Source organism: Podarcis liolepis (genome assembly GCF_965112155.1).
Source record: "Podarcis liolepis genome assembly, chromosome: 8".
Lineage (NCBI taxonomy): Eukaryota > Metazoa > Chordata > Lepidosauria > Squamata > Lacertidae > Podarcis > Podarcis liolepis.
This window is the reverse complement of record NC_139560.1, coordinates 34,832,670-34,857,201: the sequence shown is the minus strand read 5'-3', so window position 1 is coordinate 34,857,201 and position 24,532 is coordinate 34,832,670. Positions and strand designations below refer to the sequence as shown.

The 24,532-nt window shown below is 39.2% G+C and overlaps 1 protein-coding gene across 8 annotated transcripts in view; it reads left to right on the top strand.

Annotated features, from left to right (window-relative positions):
• LOC310713468 (serine/threonine-protein kinase Sgk3) overlaps positions 1-24,532 on the top strand; it is a 55,072-nt gene that overhangs the window by 25,447 nt on the left and 5,093 nt on the right. For 3 of the 8 annotated variants that reach the window (XM_083517597.1, XM_083517598.1, XM_083517596.1), the window contains exons 2-15: positions 2,316-2,423; positions 7,958-8,162; positions 14,123-14,206; positions 14,325-14,397; positions 16,971-17,046; positions 19,693-19,780; positions 20,394-20,443; positions 20,932-20,989; positions 21,552-21,635; positions 21,719-21,850; positions 22,344-22,456; positions 22,704-22,740; positions 22,842-22,928; positions 24,066-24,161. In XM_083517597.1, coding sequence (XP_083373723.1) covers positions 8,085-8,162; positions 14,123-14,206; positions 14,325-14,397; positions 16,971-17,046; positions 19,693-19,780; positions 20,394-20,443; positions 20,932-20,989; positions 21,552-21,635; positions 21,719-21,850; positions 22,344-22,456; positions 22,704-22,740; positions 22,842-22,928; positions 24,066-24,161 — 1,056 coding nt within the window. In that variant the 5' untranslated portion in view covers positions 2,316-2,423; positions 7,958-8,084. Of the gene's footprint in view, positions 1-2,315; positions 2,424-2,837; positions 3,044-7,957; positions 8,163-9,984; positions 10,264-11,734; positions 11,847-12,998; positions 14,207-14,324; positions 14,398-16,970; positions 17,047-19,692; positions 19,781-20,393; positions 20,444-20,931; positions 20,990-21,551; positions 21,636-21,718; positions 21,851-22,343; positions 22,457-22,703; positions 22,741-22,841; positions 22,929-24,065; positions 24,162-24,532 lie in introns of those variants that run through there. The other 5 variants (XM_083517599.1, XM_083517600.1, XM_083517603.1 and 2 more) reach the window with 5 other exon arrangements.

Genomic DNA, 24,532 nt, shown 5'->3' with positions numbered 1-24,532 from the left:
TAAACTGACACACTTGAAAAATCCAGTGAGTTTCCTTCACAGTTGTGTATTCATCCCTTTATGGTTTCAGTTCCTGGTTTTTGAAGTGTGGTGATGTTTTCAGTTCTCCCTTCTATTTACTGGGGGGGGGGGGAATCTTGCTTTGCTTGCAATCTGTGTGGCGAGTAACAATTAGACAAGCTGGTAGCTGAAGACTGCAAATCTAGCCTGATAAATTCCCACCCATTTATCTCCAGGACAAGTTGACAGCATGTTGTGGTTCTCCCCAGTAATTTCTGCGGTTTTGGAACTTGCACAGTCTGTTTTACAAGACAGTCTGTTTGCTGTTTTGAGACCTTTGAACTACATTCAGTCACTAGAAGTGTCACAAGTCAGCCACTGGCTGTATTATTCATGCAGTCAGGTGCTTTAAAGCTAGCAGGGCACACAGCCTTAATGTGACTATGAATTTTGAAGATCTGCTGTGCCTAGCAATTAACCCTTATTCGTTTCAAAATTCCAAATAGATTTTCTTTGACTATAAATTACTTTGGTTATAAATGCTCCAAAGGTTTCCCTGTCCCCATCCCACAGATCTGATATTTCAGGCCTTTTAATTGAACACAAAAACATAGGGTAGTATTTCAGAGTACACCTATTGCTATTGATGGATCTAACTTAGTCATATTCATTTATTTCAATGGATCTACTTTGAGTAAAACTTTGTTGAATACCATCTCTTTTCTGCGCGGTGTCGTAGCAGGACTCAGTACAGAGATTTACTTCAGTTTTAAAGCAAACTATTTTTTTTTTTTGCCTTGAAACTGTAGACATACTCCAGAGTTCAGTGGAGAGAGGAACCTTGTCCATTTCTCTTAAAAATGAAGTAAAAAATGTGGAATGCTCTACCTTTCTTCCGCTGTGCACACACACTGTTTTTGTTTTTCGTTGGGGGTGGGGATAAAAATTAAGCTAGATCAATTTTTCCTATGTGGGAAGACCCTCCACAGTTCCTTGAGTTGAAACTGATAAGGAACTTGTCAATTTCACCTCTTTTAGGCTTTTCTGTCTCTGGAGAAACAATAGCAGTGTTGCAGAAGCTGTCGTGTGTGGTCAGGCAAAGCCTGTCCAGCAGCAACACTTAATGGGATGTGGATATGTTGATTGGCTGTTTTTATTGTAAAATCAATAAAAATGATTTATTTATTTTTTTAAAAAGAGTGATTGCATGCCCAGCTGCACGGTTCCCGTCCCCACCCCTATGCGCCCAACCTCTAACGGGGTAGAATGAGTGGACATGACAACTGTCTGGGATTTAAAATGGCCACAACTTTATTGATTTCCGGTGTAGGTAAGCCTTGCCATAGGCATTGGGCGTATATCCCTCTCAGCGCAATCAGTGCCATTGGGACAAGAAGGCAATCAGTGTCATTGGGGCTGCACATTATGCAGTTGGAACAAGGCATGCATAGGCAAACTCTGGCCCTCCAGATGTTTGGGACTACAATTCCCATCATCCTTAGCTAACAGGACCAGTGGTCATGGATGATGGGAATTGTAGTCCCAAACATCTGGAGGGCCGGAGTTTGCCTTTGCTTGGAACAAGAAAATCAGACTAGCAGGTGTATAAGCAAGACCCAAAGTTGGACGTGCAGACCATGGGAAGTTGTTTTCATAGTTGACCAAGTTAACAGTTGTCCAGCATTTCTAAACTATTATTTGGGATCGCTCATGTTGTGATGCAAGGTAATAATTTTATGTCTCATGATGAGTGGTCTAGCTCTCCTGTTTTTACTCTGTAGTAAATGCACCATGTCATATTCATTTTGAAAGAAAAAACTTCTATGAATGAACAGCCTTCATTGAAAGTCTAATTTAAAAAATTGTTGCAGAGTAGGTTTTTCACTCACCACAAGGAAGGCAGGTGCAGCCGTAAGCATAAACTATAAACCTATAATCAGCTATTACTGGTTACTGCAGAAGCAAGGAGTAAAGGCGAAAGAGAAACTCAATTCACAACTCAAGAAGGCCACTTAACTTCCTGGGCATAGATTCATTAACCTTTTGGCGACCTTTTCTCTCAGTACAATGAGTATTAATTAAAGAGTGTTGCTTATTCCAACAGAGATAAGGTATTTAAGAATAGGCTTCTTTAAGAATTAGTAATAGTCTGAACTTGGATGTGCTTGGTTCATTGAAGGTGCTATCAAAATTAATAACCAATTTACCAAATTTTCAATAGGGCTATACTAAATATGGACAAAAGTTGATTAAAGAGCTAATAAGTAATATTGGTTGGTTAGCCTCTTTTAACTTAATATTTTTGCTCTGTGTAGGTCTATCCTGCAGCCAGAATTGATCTTTGCAAAGCTGTGGTTTGCAAGCTCTTCATCTCTGACGTTACCCATTGCTGGATTTGTACCTTGCTCCCAAGAGACTGAAAGGTAAGGGATCCCTGCAAATAATCTCACTTTGCTTACAGTTTCTTTTTGTTAACAGTTGTGCTTTGCTGTAAAGATGTACAATCCAAACTTTCCATATTACCTTTTTCTCCTGTGTTGAAATAACATAATGGAAAAACCTTCATATAAGCCAGGCATATCCAACTTTTAAGAGACTGAGATCTACTCCCACTATTAAAAAACTGGCAGTGATCTACCAAAGTTGTTGTGCTTTTGGGGGGCGGGTCCAGTGATCTACCATGGACACCCCGTGATCTACCAGTAGATTGTTGGACACCCCTGATATAAACTATTGATGGGGGAGGGGAAGAGTTGCAAGACTGCTATTCTCCTTGAGATTCTAGCAGATGCTTTATGAAAGTCATTCATGCCACAGTTATGCTATGATTTTTACAGATGGGACCAAATCAAGATGAGATGTGGGAGCAGCATTGGTCTGTACAGACCACGCTTTTACAAGGAAGTTCCCTTCTAAATCAGCAAGTATTCACTGCAGATTTCCCCCCCTGTCTCACTAGCCTTGAATTACATTACATTCCTGGACTAGGAAAAGCCTGTTACTTAATGCTAATTCCTGGAATTCATGCCCTAGAGTCGTTCAGGTACAACATGTACTTGTTCTTCTTTAATCTTCTCTGAGTTGGAGGCACTTTATTCTTTTGACTTTTGAGTCGTTTGCTGGGTTTAGCAACTCGTTGGAAACAAAGGCTATAAGCTGTCTGAGCAGGGTCCACGTTGACATTTGTTGTGTACAGATTCCATTTAATGACTGTTATTCTCGTTGTCAAATCCATAGTGATGGGACCACCATGGCAAGAGCTCAGAAAAATCCCAACCCCAACGAGTTCAAAACCTACATTCTTGTTATGGTCAAAGAAGTGTATCAAGACAAGGCAAGAAGTTCTCCTGCTTGGCTAAGGATTGGACATGATACCCACACAAATCAATATCTGCTGGAGAGAGAGGTCCTATCAGTGTACCACTCTGCTAGTTCATTTATGTATTAGATCTCTCACCTTTACTCCAAGGAGCTCAAGGTGGTGGCATACATGGTTTTCCCCCTTCCCATTTTATTCTCACCACAGCCTTGTGTGATAGGTTAGGCTGAGAGATAGTGACTGGTGCCCAAGGTCATGGCTGAATAGGAATTTGAACACTAGTCTCCCAAGTCCTAGTCCAACATTCAAACCAGTATACCATCTGGGCTCTCTGTACTAATTATTTCTCTAATTATATGTTGCTGCAATGTCCACTTTGGCGGGCGGGCGGGGATACTTAGCAAACTTCTCTTATAATTCAGCCTCCTGCTCTATGTATGAACTCCACTTCATTTCTTGATGAAAACATGAATATGCATAGTATATTTGCATTTTAAAATACTATTGGATTGTTTGTGTAATAAAACCTTGGCTGAATTAATAAGATCTGACTGCTAATTGAAAGAAGGATGTTCTTAAGCAGAAAAGATAGCTAGAAACAACAGCTCAAGCCAGGATGCTAGGTGGTTTACAATACTTTATACATCTGTTCTTATTTCCTGTTTTCAGAGCTAGTAGCAACTATTAATGGATTTCCATCTTTTCCAGATTATCTCATGAATTGAGCTTGATTACTTTGTTTTGTTCTCCATATTCCACAAGAAACTCTGTAATCTTTAGAATGGCCTCTCTTATCTCTAAATGACTGAGAGTTATCCTCTGAGTGGGAACCTTGGTCTTAAATACTTCATAAAGGGAACAAAAGTCAAGTGATTGTTGCTGATTATTTTTATAGGTGTTAAAGGTGCTATTAGCATTCTTGTTTGTCCTAACAACCAGCTTTGGGTGTAGGTTGCAGTTTTCCTTTCATAGATTAGAAACTGTGGCTGAGAGCTGGTGAGTTGCTTCTTAGCTAATGAAACACAGAAACCAATGTTTTGTTTTAATGGGATAAATTAGGCCACAACTTTGTTGGTTATAGACGTGAGCGGTTTTGGCTTAGGCATTGGAACTGAACCGACTATATCTCTCCTGCCTGTCACACAGGTAGTCTCATAAGGGTCAACCACTGGTAGGGGGAGCGCTATTGATGTACATAAATTGTGAGGGTCCCCCCCCAGGGTCCCCAATGGAGTCGTGGCATGGCTGTAGCCCATACCCGGGCTTCGGACGGGAACCACACCCCTGGATCCCTTTAACAGAATACCCTTAAAGAGGAGGGGCAGCTGAAGGCCACAACCTCCCCCCCACAAACCATGTTTACAAATGCCTAACTGCCAAACCTTACAAAGTTGTGACAATTGCTACAAGGCAGGCGAAAACCATATGGCTGGTGCCAATTTGCTAAGTGGGAAAATTCCTACCTGCCTCCCGCGAACAGGCAACCAACCGTTGTCCATAGCAAGGCCAAGATGGAGAGCGCATAAAATAGGGCGGGGGGGGGGAGAGATCCGGCGCAATAGACAAAGGAGACCGAGCCCAGCCACGCAGAGGTTTAAATCCAGGTGAGCCATGCCCCCAGTCGACCTGATTGGTCGGCCATGGAGCGTGACGCAGCCGGGAATCCCAATGATGCAGGCGGCATCACCATGCCTCCCCCCTGGGAAGGGGAGCGGTCTTGCCACCTATGGATGCCACTTATGCCACCTATGGATGCCTGTTCTGAAGACAGGTCTTAAAAGTCCAACATCCTCTGTCCAGAATTCCATACTGGTTCTTGTGGCTCTTTTCATATTTGCTGAAAACAATTGCTTGCATTTCCCCCTCCCTCTACAAAAATGGTTTAAAAGACAAGTGTGTCTGCACAGAAATCGGGGACATTTATTCACAGTGTGTACATGAATGTGGGCCTGAGAGTCTGCTTGTCTTAGAAATACCTATTAAAGTTATTCAAATGGATTGAAGTATGTTGTATTTCAATGAAAAGTTTTGTTTTATTTAAGTAATATTGTTTAAAGGCTTTTTTTATTTTATATGGCTTGCTCTAAAAATTAACCAATCTAAAAATTAACCGATTAACACACCAGAATGGCAGTACGTGAGCAAATATGAGTTAGCTTAGTTGCACAAAATAATTCTGACAGAAAAATAGGACACAATCTAGCTGTATTTATGCAATTTTCCATTGTGTGTGTGTTTTAATACAAGCAATTTAATCACATGTTTTAACTCTTAAATTAGTGAGACTGATCTACATTTGATTGATTTACATTTGCCTTGCTCATGCTCTCAATTTTCGAGTAAGCCAGTGTAGATCAATAGAAAACATTTTTTCGTTGCTCTTGATAATGTATTGCTTTCTGTCAGTGGCTGCTAAATCCAAACAAACCTATTTTATAACCTTGAATTTCTCAGAAGCAACATAATTCTGAGCACAAAACTAAATTGGCTCATCATAATCTATATTTTAGTAGGATGTTTAAAGCCAGCCTCATAACTGAATTTTGAAGTGCTTTGTCACTTCAGCCAACACAAACATGGGTGTCTCCCTAACAGGAGAATTACATCACAGTGGCTTTATGGAAAAATGGGAGAGCACATACAATTGAAACATAGACTTCTATTTTAAGATGGGAACTATTGTAGGTGTATATTATTTAGACTGGGTATTATATGTTGACAACTTGAAACAGTATCAGCTTTACTAATATAATAACAATCATGTTCTCTGTGCCTAACAAGGGACCATAAGTGCTTTTTTTTTTTAAATGCTAGAGAAAGATTGCAATAACTACTGGCTTTTGAAAGAGAGAGGTAGCCATTGATACTTTGCTCCAGTTTGCCTTGTTGAAATCTGGGATCTTTAGTCCTAGACACAACTTGCCCTATAACTTCTTCAATCACTTTCTTAAATGTTGCAGATGGAGCTTCTACCAACATCTGTTTACATTCCTCAACTTTTTAAGATAAAGCCTGGAGAACAATTCTGTTAAACTTTGAAAGAACCATTATTTTAGTTTGCCCTGATGTAACATTATTTTGTGATTGTGGCTGTCTGACTGTTTTTTGTTTTCCTAATGGAGCAACTCAGTTTCCTGCATATTTTTGTATCTCTGTTGTTGCTCTAGATGCCTGCATATAATCATTTAAATTTGACCTAGTATAGCACTGCCTTGATCTATTTGGTCATACTTCTTTAAATGCCTTAGTGTACAGAGTAGGTCTTAATAAGCTTCCTGTTATAGTAGCACAAGTTAAACAGATAATTCACCCACTTTAGATTAATAACAAAACACATTTTAGGTACTGAACCACCACTTTTGGATGGTGATAGGAATATTCTTGTTCTTCAGAATTACCTTTCTATTATAAATATATAAGGCTATTTAAGAAAGAAAAAAAGAAAGAAAGATAAATTTATTGGGGATAAATTAAGCAAAATGGTCAGAGCACCAAAGCAAGAACCTCAAACTGCTGCCTCTAGAGCAACTCACTGGAGATAAGAGTCATTTGCACACTGTCAAAATGCAGAGAAGAGGAGCAGAATTGCACACCACCTTTTGTACACATGTACAAATTTATTGAATTTATATCCTGCCCTTCTTACCATAAGGGCCAATGAAGTATCATATGAGTAGGTTGTGGGAGATTTTAGCAGTCAAACCTAGCTGTATTTCAATGAAGTATTTTACCTGCATTATCTTACTGCTGTTGCATAAAGGAAAATGCATGACTGTGACCACAATTAAGTAAGTAAAGCATATTTAAACTTACTTCAAAGTGTGGTCTGCTTCAGTGCATGAGGGTGGGGGAGTCAGCTGCTTCTTGCAGCTGAATATATTTAAATATTTAATAGCCTATTCCTATGCTTCATTAATCTGTCGAACAATGGGATTCAATACTCTGCTACTAGGGCTCTCTGTGTGCTAGCCCCGTGGTTTTAAAAATAGGCACCACCAGCCACTTTTTTTTTGTTTGTTAACCCACACACGTGGGTCTCTAGAAGAGTAAATATAATTAATGTATCCTCTTACCAATTCCCATCACAGGTAGGGATTTAATTTTGAGTAAACAAGCATACATAAACAAATGCCTGCCTGCAAGTTTCAGCAAGGAAGTTCCTATCTCATCTTGGCCACAGACTAACCATGTGGCTTTAGGCAAACCTTTATTTTTGTGCCCCTACCTGTAATGTAATAATAATACTAATCTATGTTATATTCCTCTTGTAAGGATTAATAAGAAAATGCATGAAAAGCTCTATGAATATATCATATATGTTACATAAACAAGTTACAGTAGTATTTTGTTATTTACCAACCATGTTTTAGTGATGGTGGTATTTTGGAGTTAAAAGAACCTAACACAACTGGTACGTTTCTTATGTCTGCATATACAACCACCAAGCCTTACTATAGCCACACTGCTATTATTCTTAAGACTTGACTGCCCTCCAGTTCCCAGGACATCTCACTTGTATCATCTTCACTTTATACAAACATGGAAAGATAACCTTTATTTAGAAAATCATTAAAATTTAGTTTGCAGCCATGATTCAAATCAGTCACCTGCTGAACTTTTTGTTTCGTTTTATTTAAGGTTTGCATGATGGAATTTAAATTTACACAAGAGAGGCTGCATGTTTTAGATCAATACTGCTGACATTTTCTACATTTTGCTATACCTGGTGTGGTGGTCTTGAATTTTTGCCCAAAGACAACATATAATGGATGTCAAGGAAAGCTGCCCAAGTGTTAGCATCCCCAGCTCTGATGAACACAGAGTGAAGAAAAAAAGATTTACTGTAAGTATGTGAGCATAAAGCACTTTTCTCAGTCAATGGGGGCTTATTCTTGTGCTCCATTTCATATTCAGTTAATGGCGTGGTTTGGATGTAATGTTGAACCATTATTTAGCACTATGTGAGCAAGCCTTGGGCTGACATGGTTTGCCCTCCCTTCCTGCATGAGGAAGAGATTAGAAGTATGTGCTCCCTGTTTACACATCCAAATACTGTGGTTAGCTTAAACTAGGCATAGGCAAACTCAGCCCTCCAGATGTTTTGGGACTACAACTCCCACCATCCCTAGCTAACAGTACCAGTGGTCAGAGATGATAGGAATTGTAGTCTCAAAACATCTGGAGGGCCGAGTTTGCCTATGCCTGGTTTAAACGGTAGTTTATTTAAACAAGCCAGAATCAAAGCATCGTTTATTATTCTGGCTTGTTTCAACAAACCATCGTTCAGATTAACTCAGTTTAGATGAAACAAGAAACAAGTCTGATGTTGATTGATCCCTTAAAACAAAATATGTTTAGTGTTGTTTCCAAAACATGCCTATTAGCATATATGCAAATTTGGGTGTGAAGGTTAATGTGTTAACTCTGATTTTATGCATATTGTAGAATTTAGTACACATAAAAAAGAGGAACCCAAGGATATTGTAACACTTATGTTGTTAAAGGCTTTTAAACATCTGAACTGCATAGCAGATCAAATTTATGTAAGTTGCTGATCAGCATTATAAAAAGCAGAAAGCAACAGCATAGACAGTGGATCTTTTTATTTATTTAAAAAGCCCCAATGAATACAAACACATTAAATTACACTATTTCCCCTCTTTGTTAGTCTTGGTGCCTTTTGCTTCTGTTTCCCTTTCATTGTTTCCTGTTCTTTCTCCCCACCCCATCCCAGTAGCTTCTCTGGATGTGATTTGTATTTTTATTCTGTGTGTAATTTTGGCATTGGACAACCTTCTGTATTTTGTTATAGGACTAAACAATATTTCAATAGTATTCTTCTTCAGTAGGTTTTGGAAATTGCTGGATTGTAATGACAACAACCTAGTACTTCTTTCAAAAACATGGTCTAATTTTGTTTTGCTGAGCAGTTTCCTCTGCAGCTGAATGATGTTGACCATCATAGCACTCTTCCTACCCTCTCTGGCACTCCCTCCATCAATATAATGCAAATATATTGTAGCCGTCTCTCCTTACCTCCGAAGGAAAATACTGTTCCAAAGCAGAAGTCTTGTTAGATCAAAATGGAACTTAAAAATGGGCCTTGTTATATCAAAATGGGACTAACAGGAAGCGTCAGGATTGTAATAGGTGTGAAAAGGAAAATATTGAGTGGACCAGTGAAAGAGGAGATATTTAATACTTTCATCCTACACCATTCCTAATTAACCCCTCCCACAAGCTGCTCTTAGAATAGAGTAGAAAAAAACAAAGCATGACGGGTACACCCTTTTTCCCCACTGCAGGTTGTTTTGCTGCCTGGAAGGGTAATTAAAGGTAAAGGTAAAGGGACCCCTGACCATTAAGGCCAGTCGCAGAAGACTCTGGGGTTGCGGCGCTCATCTTGCTTTACTGGCTGAGGGAGTTTGCGTTTGTCTGCAGACAGGTTCCGGGTCATGTGGCCAGCATGACTATGCTGCTTCTGGCAAACCAGAGCAGCGCACAGAAACGCCGTTTACCTTCCCGCCGGAGCGGTACCTGTTTATTTACTTGCACTTTGACATGCTTTCGAATTGCTAGGTTGGCAGGAGCTGGGACCGAGCAACGGGAGCTCACCCCATTGTGGGGATTCAAACTGCCAACCTTCTGATTGGCAAGCCCTAGGCTTTGTGGTTTAGACCACAGCGCCACCCACATCCCATGGAGGGGTAATTAATTTGGGGAAAACTGAAAAGGATTAGGGTCAAGGTGTCTCCTTTAGGACCGCTGAAGGAAAAGTGTGTCCCATTCATAACATAAATAGATTAGAAGGTTGGAAAGGCTAAACTATATTTTTATTTTGGAAATGAAATGTGAGTCCTCTGCTTCATATGGATTAAGGGATATAGTGTTATATGGATTGACTAATTAAGAGTGAATGTCTTCTTGATAGTAGGTAAAGAATAGTGAAGACAAAAACATTATTTACATTTACTTACAACATGCAAACAAGAAAGGATATTTTGTTAATTGTTGAGTTCTTATATTTGTATTTGAAAATGTTCTTAAAAACATCAACAACAAACCAAAAGCACACAATGAATTTAGAAACAAACAAACAAACAAACAAACAAAAACTAGAACTCCTGTGGCCATATTAAAGTGAGGAGGTAAATAAATCCATTGGGAGATCTGAGTTCACATAACATACATTATAGCCTTCTAAATTGGTTTCTTGAATTCCAAAGTAAGTGCAAACTCAGGATTTAATAGGGGTTTTTTGTTTTGTTTTTCATAATTCTTTGAGAACCAGAGGGTATGCTGTTTATGCTGTGGAATTAATGAGCTGCACTTCCTGATTGTTACTAGCAATAAAGATTTTTTTTGGGATAATATCTTAAGAGGTTGGGCTGTCACCTGATTTAAGAAACCTTGATTAGTAATATGTGTTAGTTTTTTCTGAAAACAAAAACCCAAATACAGTGGTGCCCCGCAAGACGAATGCCTCGCAAGACGAAAAACCCGCTAGACGAAAGGGTTTTCCGTTTTTTGATGCGCTTCGCAAGTCGAATTTCCCTATGGGCTTGTTTCGCAAGATGAAAACGTCTTGCGAGTCTTGTGATTTTTTTCGCTCCCCCCCTTTTTTCTAAGCCGCTAAGCCGCTAATAGCCTTTTAGCCGCTAAGCCGCTAAGCCTTTAATAGCCGCTAAACCGCTAATAGCGCTAATCCGCTAATAGGTTTGCTTCGCAAGACGAAAAAACCGGTAGACGAAGAGACTCGCGGAACGGATTATTTTCGTCTTGCAAGGCACCACTGTAATCAACACATTCAACCTGTTTTTCTCATTTGCATACTTATATTTTTACTTTGCTGTATGATCATTATGTGGCAACTCATATAAAAACTTAAATTATGATGGTGTAGACCAGCCTTTCTCAACCTTGTGTCCCCAGATGTTTTTGGCCTGCAACTCCCATGATCCCTAGCTCACGGGACCAGTGGTCAGGGATGATGGGAGTTGTAGGCCAAAAACATCTGGGGACACAGGTTGAGAAAGGCTGACAGTACCTAGCAAATAGATGGCGTGAGACAACAAAAAAGATTTTTATAATTGCACATACTATACATCAAACTCTTTCCAGTTTAGCTTTGTGTGACAAACCTTGTTAAGCTACTTCATTATAGTTGGAATGGTTGGGAGTTTCCACTTGGCAGCAATCAATATGCCATTAGTAACACATTACCAGCTACTTCAGTTCTTAATCTGTACTATTATTTATACATCTTAATCTGATTACTTCATAATGCAGTTCGAGTTCACATCCAGAAATGCTTATCCAGAGTTTCTTAATCTGTAAACATTTCCATCATTTGTGTTTTAAAAAATCAAATTTTCTACCATCCGTCTTTTTCAGCAGTTTGAGTAATCCAAACAGTGAATCTATTGTATATTGTCTAGTGTTAAATACCACTGGGTTAATAGTAGTAGTAGTAATAGTACTATTCCATTTACCATGGTTTTTTGTTATGCTTATACTGGCAGAAATAGCCAGAATGGGGGGGGCACTAGGGGCGCTTTGGAAGATGGCCGACAATACCATCTCTCTGACCCACACAGGGTAATTAAGAGGCTGTTATGGGAGTAGGCAGCCTCCCTTGTTGCCCCAAGGAAATGGGGAACACTGCCTTTGCCTGCTGTGCCCATAAATCACCCCCTAATTCGAAAGAAGGGGGTGAGGGCCCTAGGCAGAATGCCCCCTTGTGGACCTCGGCTCTCCTGGACGCTGTCTCTGATTGTGCACTAGCTGCAGCAATTTGGAATAATTAATTATAAAAGAAGCAAATGCACATATTTCAAGTGAAGTCTGCTAAATTAAGTAACCTCTGCGAAAGAAGACGATGGGTTGGAGAAACAGGAATATTTTACGATGAAGATACACCAAAGGCTGGATATGTTGACAACGGGACTGAATGGGGGCGACGGGAACTTTTTTACTTTCCTTCTATGTGATTTACAAGAACCCCTCCTCATTAGAATCGTCGGTTGAACTGACCCAAGCAGGATGATTAAGGTCTGTGTGGAGATAAACTTTAACCAAAAGTATGCTTTATGGAGATCGAGAAGCAATAAGAGCTTTTGGAATGGCGCAGCAATTAATTCGGAGTCGCCATCTTGCCAAAGGATTTATAGCCGGGAGGAAGAACGGACTTGTTTTCAGACTGCATTCCTGGTGAATCTCCTCAGAGGTTTTGAGAAAGGAGGCAGATTGGTGAAGATTAATGATGCTAAGACTGTTTTGATGTATGGAAGTGATGTTATATGGAAAACGTCTGGATATGGCTACTGGATAAAAAAAATAATATCCACGCAGGATTAAGAAACTGTTCTAACCAGCTTGTGGAGACTATCAGAGGTCACAAAGAGAAAGGAAAAATATATGAAAATAACAACAAGAGATGTGGAAAAACAACAAGAAAGGACTGGATAGTACTGTGAACATCATAAGGTTAGATTTGTGGACATTAAAACAGCAGTAAGAAGCAAGAAGTTGATTGGATCCCCTTCGGAACTTGAAATATGGGTACCCCCAACAAAAAATTAAAATTCGGCTGTGTAATTTGGAATTTATGTAATTTGGTTTGATTTGATGTGATTGGTCGGTTAATAAAAAATTATTCTTAAAAAAAAAAAAGAAATAGCCAGAATGGATGTGAAAATAAATTGCCATTGATTATTGGTTAGATGTTTCCCCTGGTGTCCTTTTGCCATATATACGTACTGAATATGTATACTACTATTATTTTTTTCCTTGATTTGCAAGTAGCTAATAATAGATGACCATACAAAGTAGAATGTGCCTTTAAAAAATGTACCTAGCAAAGCTATGTGCAAATTAATGTTCCCTTTGAATCAAGAGTCTCCGTTGTAAATTTGCAAACCATGCATTTAATATAACATGTACAGCTTTGCAGCATCTAGTCCTGCCCACTATAAATAGTGGCTGTTCTAATTTCTAGAGAATATGTTCTCTAATCATGCACAGTTCAGTTATTATGGAAGGTTACTGTTCTTGCACTACATTCTTTTTAAGCAATTGCTTAACTACTGTACATTTTCAACCCTTTCAGGATAAATCTAACATAACTCTATAGTTTATATCTGCAACTTTTCACTTTCATTAAAGTTTAATTTAAAAGCTACCCCTAGAAACATTTTGTTTCCCTGGATTTTAGGCCCTGGAAATATTGTAATAGTCTCTTTTTACTGGCATAGATCAAGAAGTATCTAGCACAAGTGAAAAGGCATATCCATTTGTACAAGAGAGGCCAAAACCTTTGCTGACTCTCCCACCCTTCTGCAGCCTCCACACCTCTCTAATGATTCCCCAGCATTCAAGACTGACTCTTTGATGAGCACCGTGGGAAGAAGGAGAAAGGAAAATCCCATTCCATAAGTCATGTTTTTCTCACTGGTCCAGGGATCCAAGATACTTAACAGGAGATAGCAATGCTGAAACATGCTGTTCTATATATGCAATTTTAACAATAAGCTCTTATTGCTGTGGCATTTACTTGGAGCCTCCGTTTTGGGTGTTCTGCACTGACGCTCTTGGTATCTTCATGTTGAAAAATCTGAATGTGTTCAGCAGCCCTGTATTGGAGAATGTAGTGGGCTTTCAGTCTTATCCTGTAATTATGTATAGAACTCAGGCTCAAAGATTAAATAGGTAAACAAGCAACAAACGTACACAGGTTCATTAACTCACAACTGTGTTATTTTAATCTTTGCATTTCTCACTAATTTTACTTTTGTATCCCTACAGGTTTACAAAGTTTTGGTCTCAGTTGGCAATAATGAATGGTTCGTCTTCAGGCGATACGCTGAGTTTGATAAACTGCATAATACAGTAAGTAAAGGGAGTCGTGCTAAAATTGAATCAAGGAATGACCCTCTGCCAATACAACTGTGTCTGGAAGGTATCTATACTCCAAAGTTAAACTACTTGTGTGTTTTGTGTATTTCAGCTAAGGAAACAATTTCCCACCATGAACTTGAAGATTCCTGCTAAAAGAATATTTGGAGACAATTTTGATCCAGGTTAAGTCACATAAGTTCTTTTCTTCTTTTATTCCTCTTTTTAAAAACAGTGTCTGCAGAGGCTATTTTTAAAGCCTACTAAATGGTTGGAGTTAGATACCATAGGCCAAAAGTCGGTGGACTTTTTTGGTTGCTTTTTGCCTTTATGGGAAATCCTTGCCTACTAACTACAACTTGCCAGTAATTTTCACATGGTGTAACTGACGTGCATTGATTGGTGAATGTGTGTTCTCTGTCTTTCAAAATCCACAGAGTATTAATTCAGAGTAGCTGATTGCCAGAGTGCAGTGTCTGATTTTCTTTCCTTGAAAACATTTGTCTGTATAGTAAAGGAAAACATTAAGCTGATTTACCTTGCAACCAACGTCATACATCTGCTTGTAGACCTGAAAATACACTTGCAAGAAAAGGGATGGGTAAATAATGGAGGACCACAGGGGTTTAAAAATCCTCAAGCTACAAGTACAACATTGCACATGTGACATTTGGATTTTATGTAGAAATGTATGATGCAGGCGATTGTGAATGTATGGCATTAGGTTGCATCTCCTGAACGTCCACATACAAATGGTATGTAAGCGAGATAACAAGCACAATCTCGACAGGTCTTTTAGATGTGACCCCCCCCTGCCCCCCTTTTGAAACTCCCCTGAGAATTAAAAGCAGCTTTTCACTCAGCACAAGATTGGGCTAGAGTTCTGGGGCTTGGGGGAGAACGGAACGAGGTATTTTTGGCATGCAGGATTAGTTGTATCATTGTATGGCTTGTGGATGAAGGTGCTATGTTTTTCCTGGCATGTCTATATTCTAAAGTACTGCTGCAAAGTAAGAAATGCTATTTGTGTTTATAATTCCAATAAACTCTAACATAGTGTCTGTTTAAAGTTATTTTTAATAGTAATACAGTATGACTGGGTATTAGAGTTCTTAGCTTTTGAGCCATCTGATCTGCTGGTACCACATACTTGTAGCACATAGTGTTTGTTTATGACCCTCCTCTTGGGGCACATTTTATGTTGATTCTATGTGGACTGACATGTGGCACAAACCCTTACCAAGCAAAGGGCTGGTTTGACCTTTTAGTCTCTCTGCACAAATCTGTGATTAGATCCCTTGAAAATCTTGGTTCAGTGCTGACTTAATTCTATTTATAGCTTAAGACTTTTGAAACAGGTTGAAATCAAGACTTTGTTAATCAGTGGAATTCTGCCAACTCAAGCGCATTAAGGATCAGGGGTTGTTGTTGTTTTTATTTAAAAAACCATGATAGTGCTTAATGCAGCAGGTTTCATGCACATCACTACCATTCATTTGTTATATTGTAAGTGGTATATTCTGGTCCATTGTGGAATGTATAATGCTAATAAAATATAAGGGATGTAAATTACTTTCCATTTTAGCAATTCTGTAAACAACCAGACCAATTTATGCTTATTTAAATGCAAATAAAGTTTCTGTTATATCTTCTCAAACTCAACTGTCAACCTTGATTCATTCAACATGTCCTTTCTACTGCATATATTATATCCATGCATGTTGCACCAGATTTCTTTCTTTGTTAAATTTTGTAAAGATTGGATGATAGGATAATAAATGGGTAATGAAGCAAGTATCTACAGGGTAGGGAGAGGTGTGCTGTGGGAGGTGGAGCAGACCAAGTAAGGGGCACACAGCACAGGCACTTAGTGATTGTGCCAAGTGCCAGACCCTCCTCCAACTGGGGAATTGCTGTTGTTGTATAAGTCAGCCTTTGAGACTGCTGCTGCTGAATGCCAGGTCAACTCTGAATAAGACCTCCCTCATCCATGATCTGATTGTGGATGAGCAGGCCAATCTGGTCTGTATCACTAAGACTTGGGTGGGTGAACAGGGTACAGTTGGCATCACCCAGCTGTGCCCACACAGTGCAGTATCTGGGTAGACTTGAGAGTTGGGGAGTTGCTGTGGTCCCTAGAAATTCTCTCTCTCTCCAGGCCCTCTGTCCAGTTGTGGGGTGGGGGCAGGATCTAGAGTGTGTGTTCCCAGCATTAGACAATCAGGACAGATGAGAGAATCTGCTGGTTCACCTCCTGCCACGCTGCCCAGCAGTGTCCTTGCCTATGCTGAAAGAGCTGGTCTTGAGGCTTCCAGGACTGCTGGTTTTGGGGGACTTCGACATCCATGCAGAGGCAATTGACAGCTCAGGACTTCATGGCTGCCATGACGACCATGGGGCTGTCCCAACATGTCATTGGCCCAAGCCTTCTCTCCTCCATTTTAATGGTCTGAAACATTTGTGGAACTAAAACTGTTGTTTGAAAGGATTGGTGCGTATTCACATGTATTTGTGTATCTCTTATTGTTTTTGTAAGAGCTCTTATTTGTCTGAAGACCAGAAGCTTCTTGCAATCTGGTCTAGTCAGTTTCACCAACCCATTGACCCTTAGAGGATACAGTCAGGATAACAGGAGCATGTGGGCCTTTGTCTTTACATTATCGAACTGATTAACACTGAAGTAATCTGAAAAAAAGTGGAAACTTCAATTTTTTTAAAAAAGAAATCTAATGTATGGTCCTTCCTAATTTTCTTTCAGATTTCATTAAGCAGAGAAGAGCAGGGTTGAATGAATTCATTCAGAATTTAGTACGACAGCCAGAACTTTGCAATCAGTAAGTTAACACACACACATATATTTTCCTAGAAGTAAGGGTATGTTATCAACCGTATAAGGAAGCTATTTACAAATTGCTTCTAAGTACTCCACTATAAGCAGTTTTGTTTAAAAAAAATGCACCTGTGACTACCAGATGCTACACATGCAAAAAGGAAAGGCTAATCACCATGAGGTCTTCCTTGAGAGTATTTCAGGGGCATCTGGCTGACCATGATTAGACAGAATGCTCAACTAGATGGACTGGTTTGCTCCAGGAAGGAAGGTCTAATGTTCATCAGTCATTGACTTCCCTAAATAAGACTTATTATGAGATTTTTTAAAATCCTACCTTTCCATCGCAAAGGAAAGTTCTCAAAGCTGTTAATTTCATAAATATAAAATTATAATTAAATATTGTGCTTGCCTTTGATAATCATAATTCAAACCTCAATAATACTTTGAAGTTACACTTTATCTAAATAGAAGAAACAGAGGTTTCTAGACTGTGCAGTTTCACTAGTTGGCAAAACATGTTAGTACCTTAAAGAATCTGAAAAGAAGCCCGGACGTACTGTTTTTCTTAGCCACATGTCACTATGCAGAGTTAGATGTTCCTGAAGTGCTTCAATAAGTTTAATGAGGGTACAAAATTTGAGCTTCTCTGACTGGTGCATCTTCAGAAACTGATTCCAGAACTTTCTGAGGAATTTGCCTGTTGATGCCAGCCTTCCTGTCACCAGCCTGGTGGCTTAATGAAATTGACAAATGTGGTCTGGCTCATGATGCAATTGAATTTAGACATTACCTTATCAGACAGTGGTCTTGGGTGTGTTCCTCATTTTAATCCAGAGCTCTGTAATATGAGGCTGCTGGAGAGATGGGAAGAAAACTTGGGCGAAGTTTAAAGCTCCATTTTAATTCTGTGCTAAGGTGGTAAAAAAGCCCAAATGTTGCCAATTGAGCTTTCATGTTAAAATAAATCTATCTCTTAAACATTTTATCAGATAAAATCTCTTGCATCCACCCACACAAATTTTGTTATTGGTGAAGTCTGAGAGCAGTATCTGAATTATCTGCCGATCCACTCCTGATAGGTATTTTAAACTCTTGTTGTCCAAGGATGTGGACAACATACTTTAAAGATTTGAAACACCCACTCTTGTTCCCTGATTTGTAATCCTCCCTGGGCCATTTAAACTTGATGCACTCTTGAATTGGCTATTGCACAGTGCTCTACACTGAGCTGCCTTTTGGAGACTGTTCGGAAGCCTCAGATACTGCAGCATGCTGAGCTTCTCTTGAGAAATAAGGGTCACAGGGAGCATGTTGTTCCAGTTCTGGCTCAGCCATGTGGGTTTCTTTTAGTTTCCAGGTCCAACTGAAGGTGCTGACAGTAGCTTTTAAAACCTTCAAGGTCAGAGGCCTGTATCTCTCCAGGAGTGCCTCTTGCCAAATGTACCTCCTCATGTTCCCTGATTAAAGGGGGAGGCATTGTTATTCTACCCATCCACAAGGGATATAAGAATTGTACCAGGCATAGGCAAACTCGGCCCTCCAGATGTTTTGGGGCTACAACTCCCATCATCCCTGACTACTGGTCCTGTTAGCTAGGGATGATGGGAGTTGTAATCCCAAAACATCTAGAGGGCCGAGTTTGCCTATGCCTGAATTGTACGAATACAGAGCAGTACCTATTCCATGGTAGGACATAAGCCAGCTGAGGCAAGTTTGGCAACTTCCTGGGTGACTTCCCTGTAGCTTGTTAACACGAAGCTGGAGAGCCAGTGTGGTGTAGTGGTTAAGAGCGGTAGTCTCGTAATCTGGAGAACCGGATTCGCGTCTCCGCTCCTCCACATGCAGCTGCTGGGTGACCTTGGGCCAGTCACACTTCTTTGAAGTCTCTCAGCCCCACTCACCTCACAGAGTGTTTGTTGTGGGGGAGGAAGGGAAAGGAGAATGTTAGCTGCTTTGAGACTCCTTAAAGGGAGTGAAAGGCGGGATATCAAATCCATACTACTACTACTACTACTACTACTACTACTACTACTCTTCTTCTTCTTCTTCTTCTTCTTCTTCTTCTTCTTCTTCTTCTTCTTCTTCTTCTTCTCTTTCTTTCTTTCTTTCTTTCTTTCTTTCTAGAAGGTTTTTAGCAGAGTTCATTGACCGTGGCACTAGCTTTTGCTGCTGGAGTTTCTGTTGCTTTGCATTTGGTTGTGTGCAATTTTCTCTGTGCTAGTTTAAGTTTAGTTTTAATTAAATTAGCAAATTAGAAACAGAAAATGACAGTAACGCTGAAGGTGTTAGAAAGGAAATGGCTTATTCCAGGTGGTGTTCACAAGTTATCCAATTAGTATACACTCTAGAAGTGGAAGTGGAAATTTGGTTCCAATTAACAAACTCTGAAATTGTAACATGGAAATTGAATAAAAACAGGGAATAATGCAGTTAGATTAACTCCCTGATTTGATTCAGTTTCCATCTTACGTAGTCATTATAGTTTCTGCTCCTGTTTTATTTATGTTTATGTGCAGATAAAATAGAAATTTGGTAATGTTTCTTTCTGAAAGTAGTGAAATAGAGAAGCTTCCTCTGCTCACACTGAAAAAGTATAAATGTACTATTATTTATAATGGATGGATTTAATCTCCACCCCTTTTTTTAGCCCAGATGTCCAAGCATTTCTTCAGATGAACAATCCAAAGCACCATTATGATCCATCTGAAGATGAAGATGAAAGGAACAGTCAAAAGGTAATTAAAACTTCTGGGTTCCTTCCTAGAAAGTGTGGATTCTTGTTGTACAGTGTAATGGAAAGTAAAGCACTGCTTGTATCTCCTCATCCATAATTAGAATTGTAAGTCCACATGATATTTCATAAACGGTAATTCCACTATTTGAATCTTGGACTACTTTCTATTCTTCTGCCTATTTTATTGCCATGCATCCTGTGTTCCAGTAAAGATTATGACTATTATATTTATAATATTGGTTTGGATCCTTTGGTCTTCCAACAGCCAAGTTACAAGCACATCTAGGATGTTAAAATAACAACAACAGATGCTGCTTGCTTAGCATCAAAACTGCTCTGAGATTATCCTAGTTCTAAGGAAATACTCAAGGCCAACTCTCTCACTACTTACTTTAAAGCCTTGTATACATATTTTGTTCATCTATTATTCAGTGCTTGGTGTACAAAGTGCTGTCTGATCTTATAGAATCATTAGTCATAGTTAGGGTAGATCTATTGAGATTGATAGGTCTGCTCTTGAGAATGTAGGAATAAATGTTCTTTCTAGCAAATAAAAATAATTAAAACCTTGATGTGACTCTTATTATTCTTTTGTGTCCTCTTTCTTTCAACAGCCAAACTCTACCTCACAGAATATCAACCTGGGGCCATCTGGAAATCCTCAGTAGGTTTTTAGTTAAATATAAACCGAACGTTAGACTGAATTTATTAACCATGAAAAAATTCAAGCAGCTCCATGCATGTATTTGCCCTTTTGAGCAGCTTTAGAAGAAGTTCCTCCTCCCCAAATCAGTACCAATAGAATATTTCTTGTGAGCTTAGTGCAAACTAAAGGGGGAATGACAAAGTTCTGGGAATCTGGTGAAACAAATGTTGAGCAAAAACAAGCAAGCAAAACCAAATTTGGAGGACGGTGATGAATAAAAGCAGGAAATGCTATGTGGATTGGTTGTTGCTCAGAGAGGCTGCAAAGGAGTAGATGCCTGATGGCTAAATGGGAATTGTGGAAGAGAGTACAGATAATATAGAAGGGATGGTCACTTGGAAGAGAAATAATGATGGTTGGAATGTGTGCCATGTCTGTAATTGGACTGCTAAATAAAACCATCTTGACTACTTTAAGTAACCCTCTTTTTCCTCAATCCCTTCCAGTGCTAAACCAACAGATTTTGACTTCCTGAGAGTTATTGGGAAGGGCAGCTTTGGCAAGGTAGGCCTAATTTTAATTGTTTTATGTATTCTTCTGTCATACTTCTCCACCTGAGCTTCTTTTGTGGAGAAATCCACTTTTGCTGATGGCATGAGGTGAGGGATTATAGCACACGTATTGCATACAGGGAGTTATATGTTCAATCCTTTACATCTCAAGGGGAAAAAGGAATAGCTGGCAGGTGATGAGAGAAATTTCTGTCTCAGGTCCTGGGCTGCTGCTGCCAGAAAGAGTAGCAATAGTGGTCTACATTTTAGAATGAATTGATTTTAGAATGTATTTCAATTAATTGATTGTGATTTTATGTAAACTGTGTTATTTTTACTGTTGTTAGCCGCTCTCAACCCGGCTTTGGCTAGGGAGGGCGGGATATAAATTATTATTATTATTATTATTATTATTATTATTATTATTATTACTACAGGGACAGATAGTCTTGATAAAGGCTGCACCCTCTGTGTATTTGTGAAAAGCTAAGAAGTTGAAATTTAGTGGTGTTCCTTTACTTTTAACACTTTAGTGCAAGAACAGACTTTCACACTATATGCAAATTCTTCTTCAGGTTCTTCTTGCAAAACGAAAACTGGATGGGAAGTTCTATGCCGTTAAAGTGCTGCAGAAAAAGATTATTCTCAACAGGAAAGAGGTGAAAGGAAATAGATATTTTATTTTCCCCTCCCAATTACCAAATTGTTCCTATTTACTTATTGACCTTTCACTTCCTTGCAGCAAAAACATATTATGGCTGAACGTAATGTGCTGTTGAAAAATGTGAAGCATCCATTTTTAGTTGGATTGCAATATTCATTCCAAACTACAGAGAAGCTTTACTTTGTTCTGGATTTTGTTAATGGAGGGGAGGTAGGTATATTTTTGGGTCTTTGTATTGTGGCAATGTGGGGCCCATTGAAATCGACAGAACTGCTAGTTTAGACTCACTTAGAAGCTGCAATAATGAACTGAGTCAACTTAATTCAAGATGGTTATATTGTTGCATCACTTAGATTCTGTAGCAAGTCTGCTGGAAATATGGTGTTGATTCTCAGCATATGGAACAACCAGCTTACGCCATCAAAGTAGCAGTTTATATTAGCCCCACATCTAAACATAAATCTACCTCATTTACCAGCTGTGGCCCAAGTATGCTGGGTCTACAGATGTGACAAAATAAGGAAATGATTAAAGGAAGGATGTGAAGGATGTGAATGATTATGCTCACAGAGAATCTATTTTCACTGTTTTTATAGTTGTTTATAGGGAAATCGCCAGTTCTGCTAATCTATCATTAAGAATGACACCATCTATTTTGTTTTTAATGCTGCATTCTTTTAACTTGCACTCTGCATATTTGCAGCTCTTCTTTCATCTGCAAAAAGAGCGTTCCTTTCCTGAACACAGAGCCAGGTTTTATGCTGCTGAAATAGCCAGTGCATTGGGTTACCTACACTCCATAAACATTGTATACAGGTAATAATTTATAATAATTACAGGTAATAATTTACAACATTTAGTTGTAGTCTAAATGACCACAAATCTGAATGCCAGCATTTTGTACTATTGTATGTGCATTTGTTTCTCATGCTCACAAATCATGGTTTCCACAGAGGCCTGATTTCTTTTTAAAAGCTTATGTAAGAGAGTGGGTATTATTTGCTAAACGTGCTACTTACAATCCTATTCTGAACTATCTCTTTCTTTTTGTGCGCGTGACCAGGGATTTGAAGCCAGAGAATATCCTTCTAGATTCACTGGTAGGCATTAAATATATTTTCCTGTTGCCCCAGGTTTTATTTTTAATATGATCACTAACAACCTGCATTATTTTACAGTAAAATGTTTGTTTTCAATGCAGGGGCATGTTGTTTTAACAGATTTTGGGCTTTGTAAAGAAGGAATTGCTACTTCAGAAACGACAGCAACATTTTGTGGTACACCAGAGGTATGTAAATTTCTTTCCATGACTTAAGAAAATATTTTGCAGTGCATTTTGCAAAACCTTGCTGTGGTGGGGAGGAAGTGTTTGAATCAGTGGGTCTGTACCAATGTAAGAGACAAGCTACATGCTACTCTGTGCTGGTGCTCTTTCTACTGAAAAGCAAACTCATAGGCTTTGTCACAAGGGCAAAATAATTTCAGCTGCTATGTTTTCTTAGTGGGGAAAATGTTAGTGCATATATGGGCCTTGTAGTGACAGACTTGGAAACAATATTTTATATACATTGTAAGAAAATGAACACAGGCTAAACATTGGGGGGGGGGAATCCTATTTTATTATTTATTTAATGCATTGGTACCCCCCCCTCTTCAGCCAAAAAGGCTTTCAGATCATTTTTTTAAAAAGGAGGGTCTCCTCCCTCAGGCTTACAACCTAAAAGATGCAACACAAAGGGAAGAAGGGGGGAAAGTACATTTGGACACCAGTTCTCAAAGTTACAGTTAACTATAATCAGGCCCATGCAGAGATTGGGGACAGCCAGGTACACATACCCTGTGCCTCAGAAGGCTAAGATGGCTGGCTGGCTGGTCCAGCCATGCACTGGCTGCCTTTTTGTTTGTGTTTATAACTTTATTCTAACAAGACTCCCACCCTGGGCCTCAGACAATCTTCACAGACCTGACTACAGTGGTGCCTCTGGTTATGTACTTAATTTGTTCTGGAGGTCCATTCTTAACCTGAAACTGTTCTTAACCTGAGGTACCACTTTAGATAATGGGGCCTCCCGCTGCCGCCACGTCGCTGCTGTGCGATTTCTGTTCCCACCCTGAAGCAAAGTTCTTAACCCGAGGTACTATTTCTGGGTTAACCCGAGGTACAACTGTATAAGGATTCTTTAACAGTGGACCAAGCTTTCTAGAGAGCTTACAGAATCTTTTCGTTAGAACAGAAGAGCAAAGGCAATGAGTGCACAGAAATGTGTTTCAGTGCTGCTATTAGTGATTTCTAATATTACTAGATTATAATCAAGACATTTTTGCGCTGCCTTTGTCAGAGTAACAATACTCTCTCATGCAATATTTCATTTGGCAAGAGGAGCTGTATCTCTGAGTTAGTCGTCAAACTTCTTTTCCTCTATAGTACCTGGCCCCAGAGGTGATCAGAAAGCAACCCTATGACAACACAGTAGACTGGTGGTGCCTTGGTGCTGTTTTGTATGAAATGCTATATGGTCTGGTAAGAATTTTCATGTTTTTCACGCATCATATTTAAAGCAGTACTTCCAGATGTCTCTGCAAAGCGGTTGTTGTGGGGAAACAGAGAAGAGTCTTTGTCTTCCTGCCCTATTGTGGGGTTCCGCTGTTGGAAATGGGATGTTGGCTCAGAGGCACCAATGCTCTGATTTCACAGAACTGTTCCTATCATTCACAATATTAAGAACACATCTTACATTCCAGATTCATATTTATGAACAGGTTACTTGGTTTTATTGGGCTTGACTGCCTAATAAAAGTTGATAAATACTTAGCAGATCTTGTTGCATTGTCTAGTGCTGCTTTTGGTTTTATGTTGTTAATTTCCTGACTTTCTACTGGAAACAGATTATG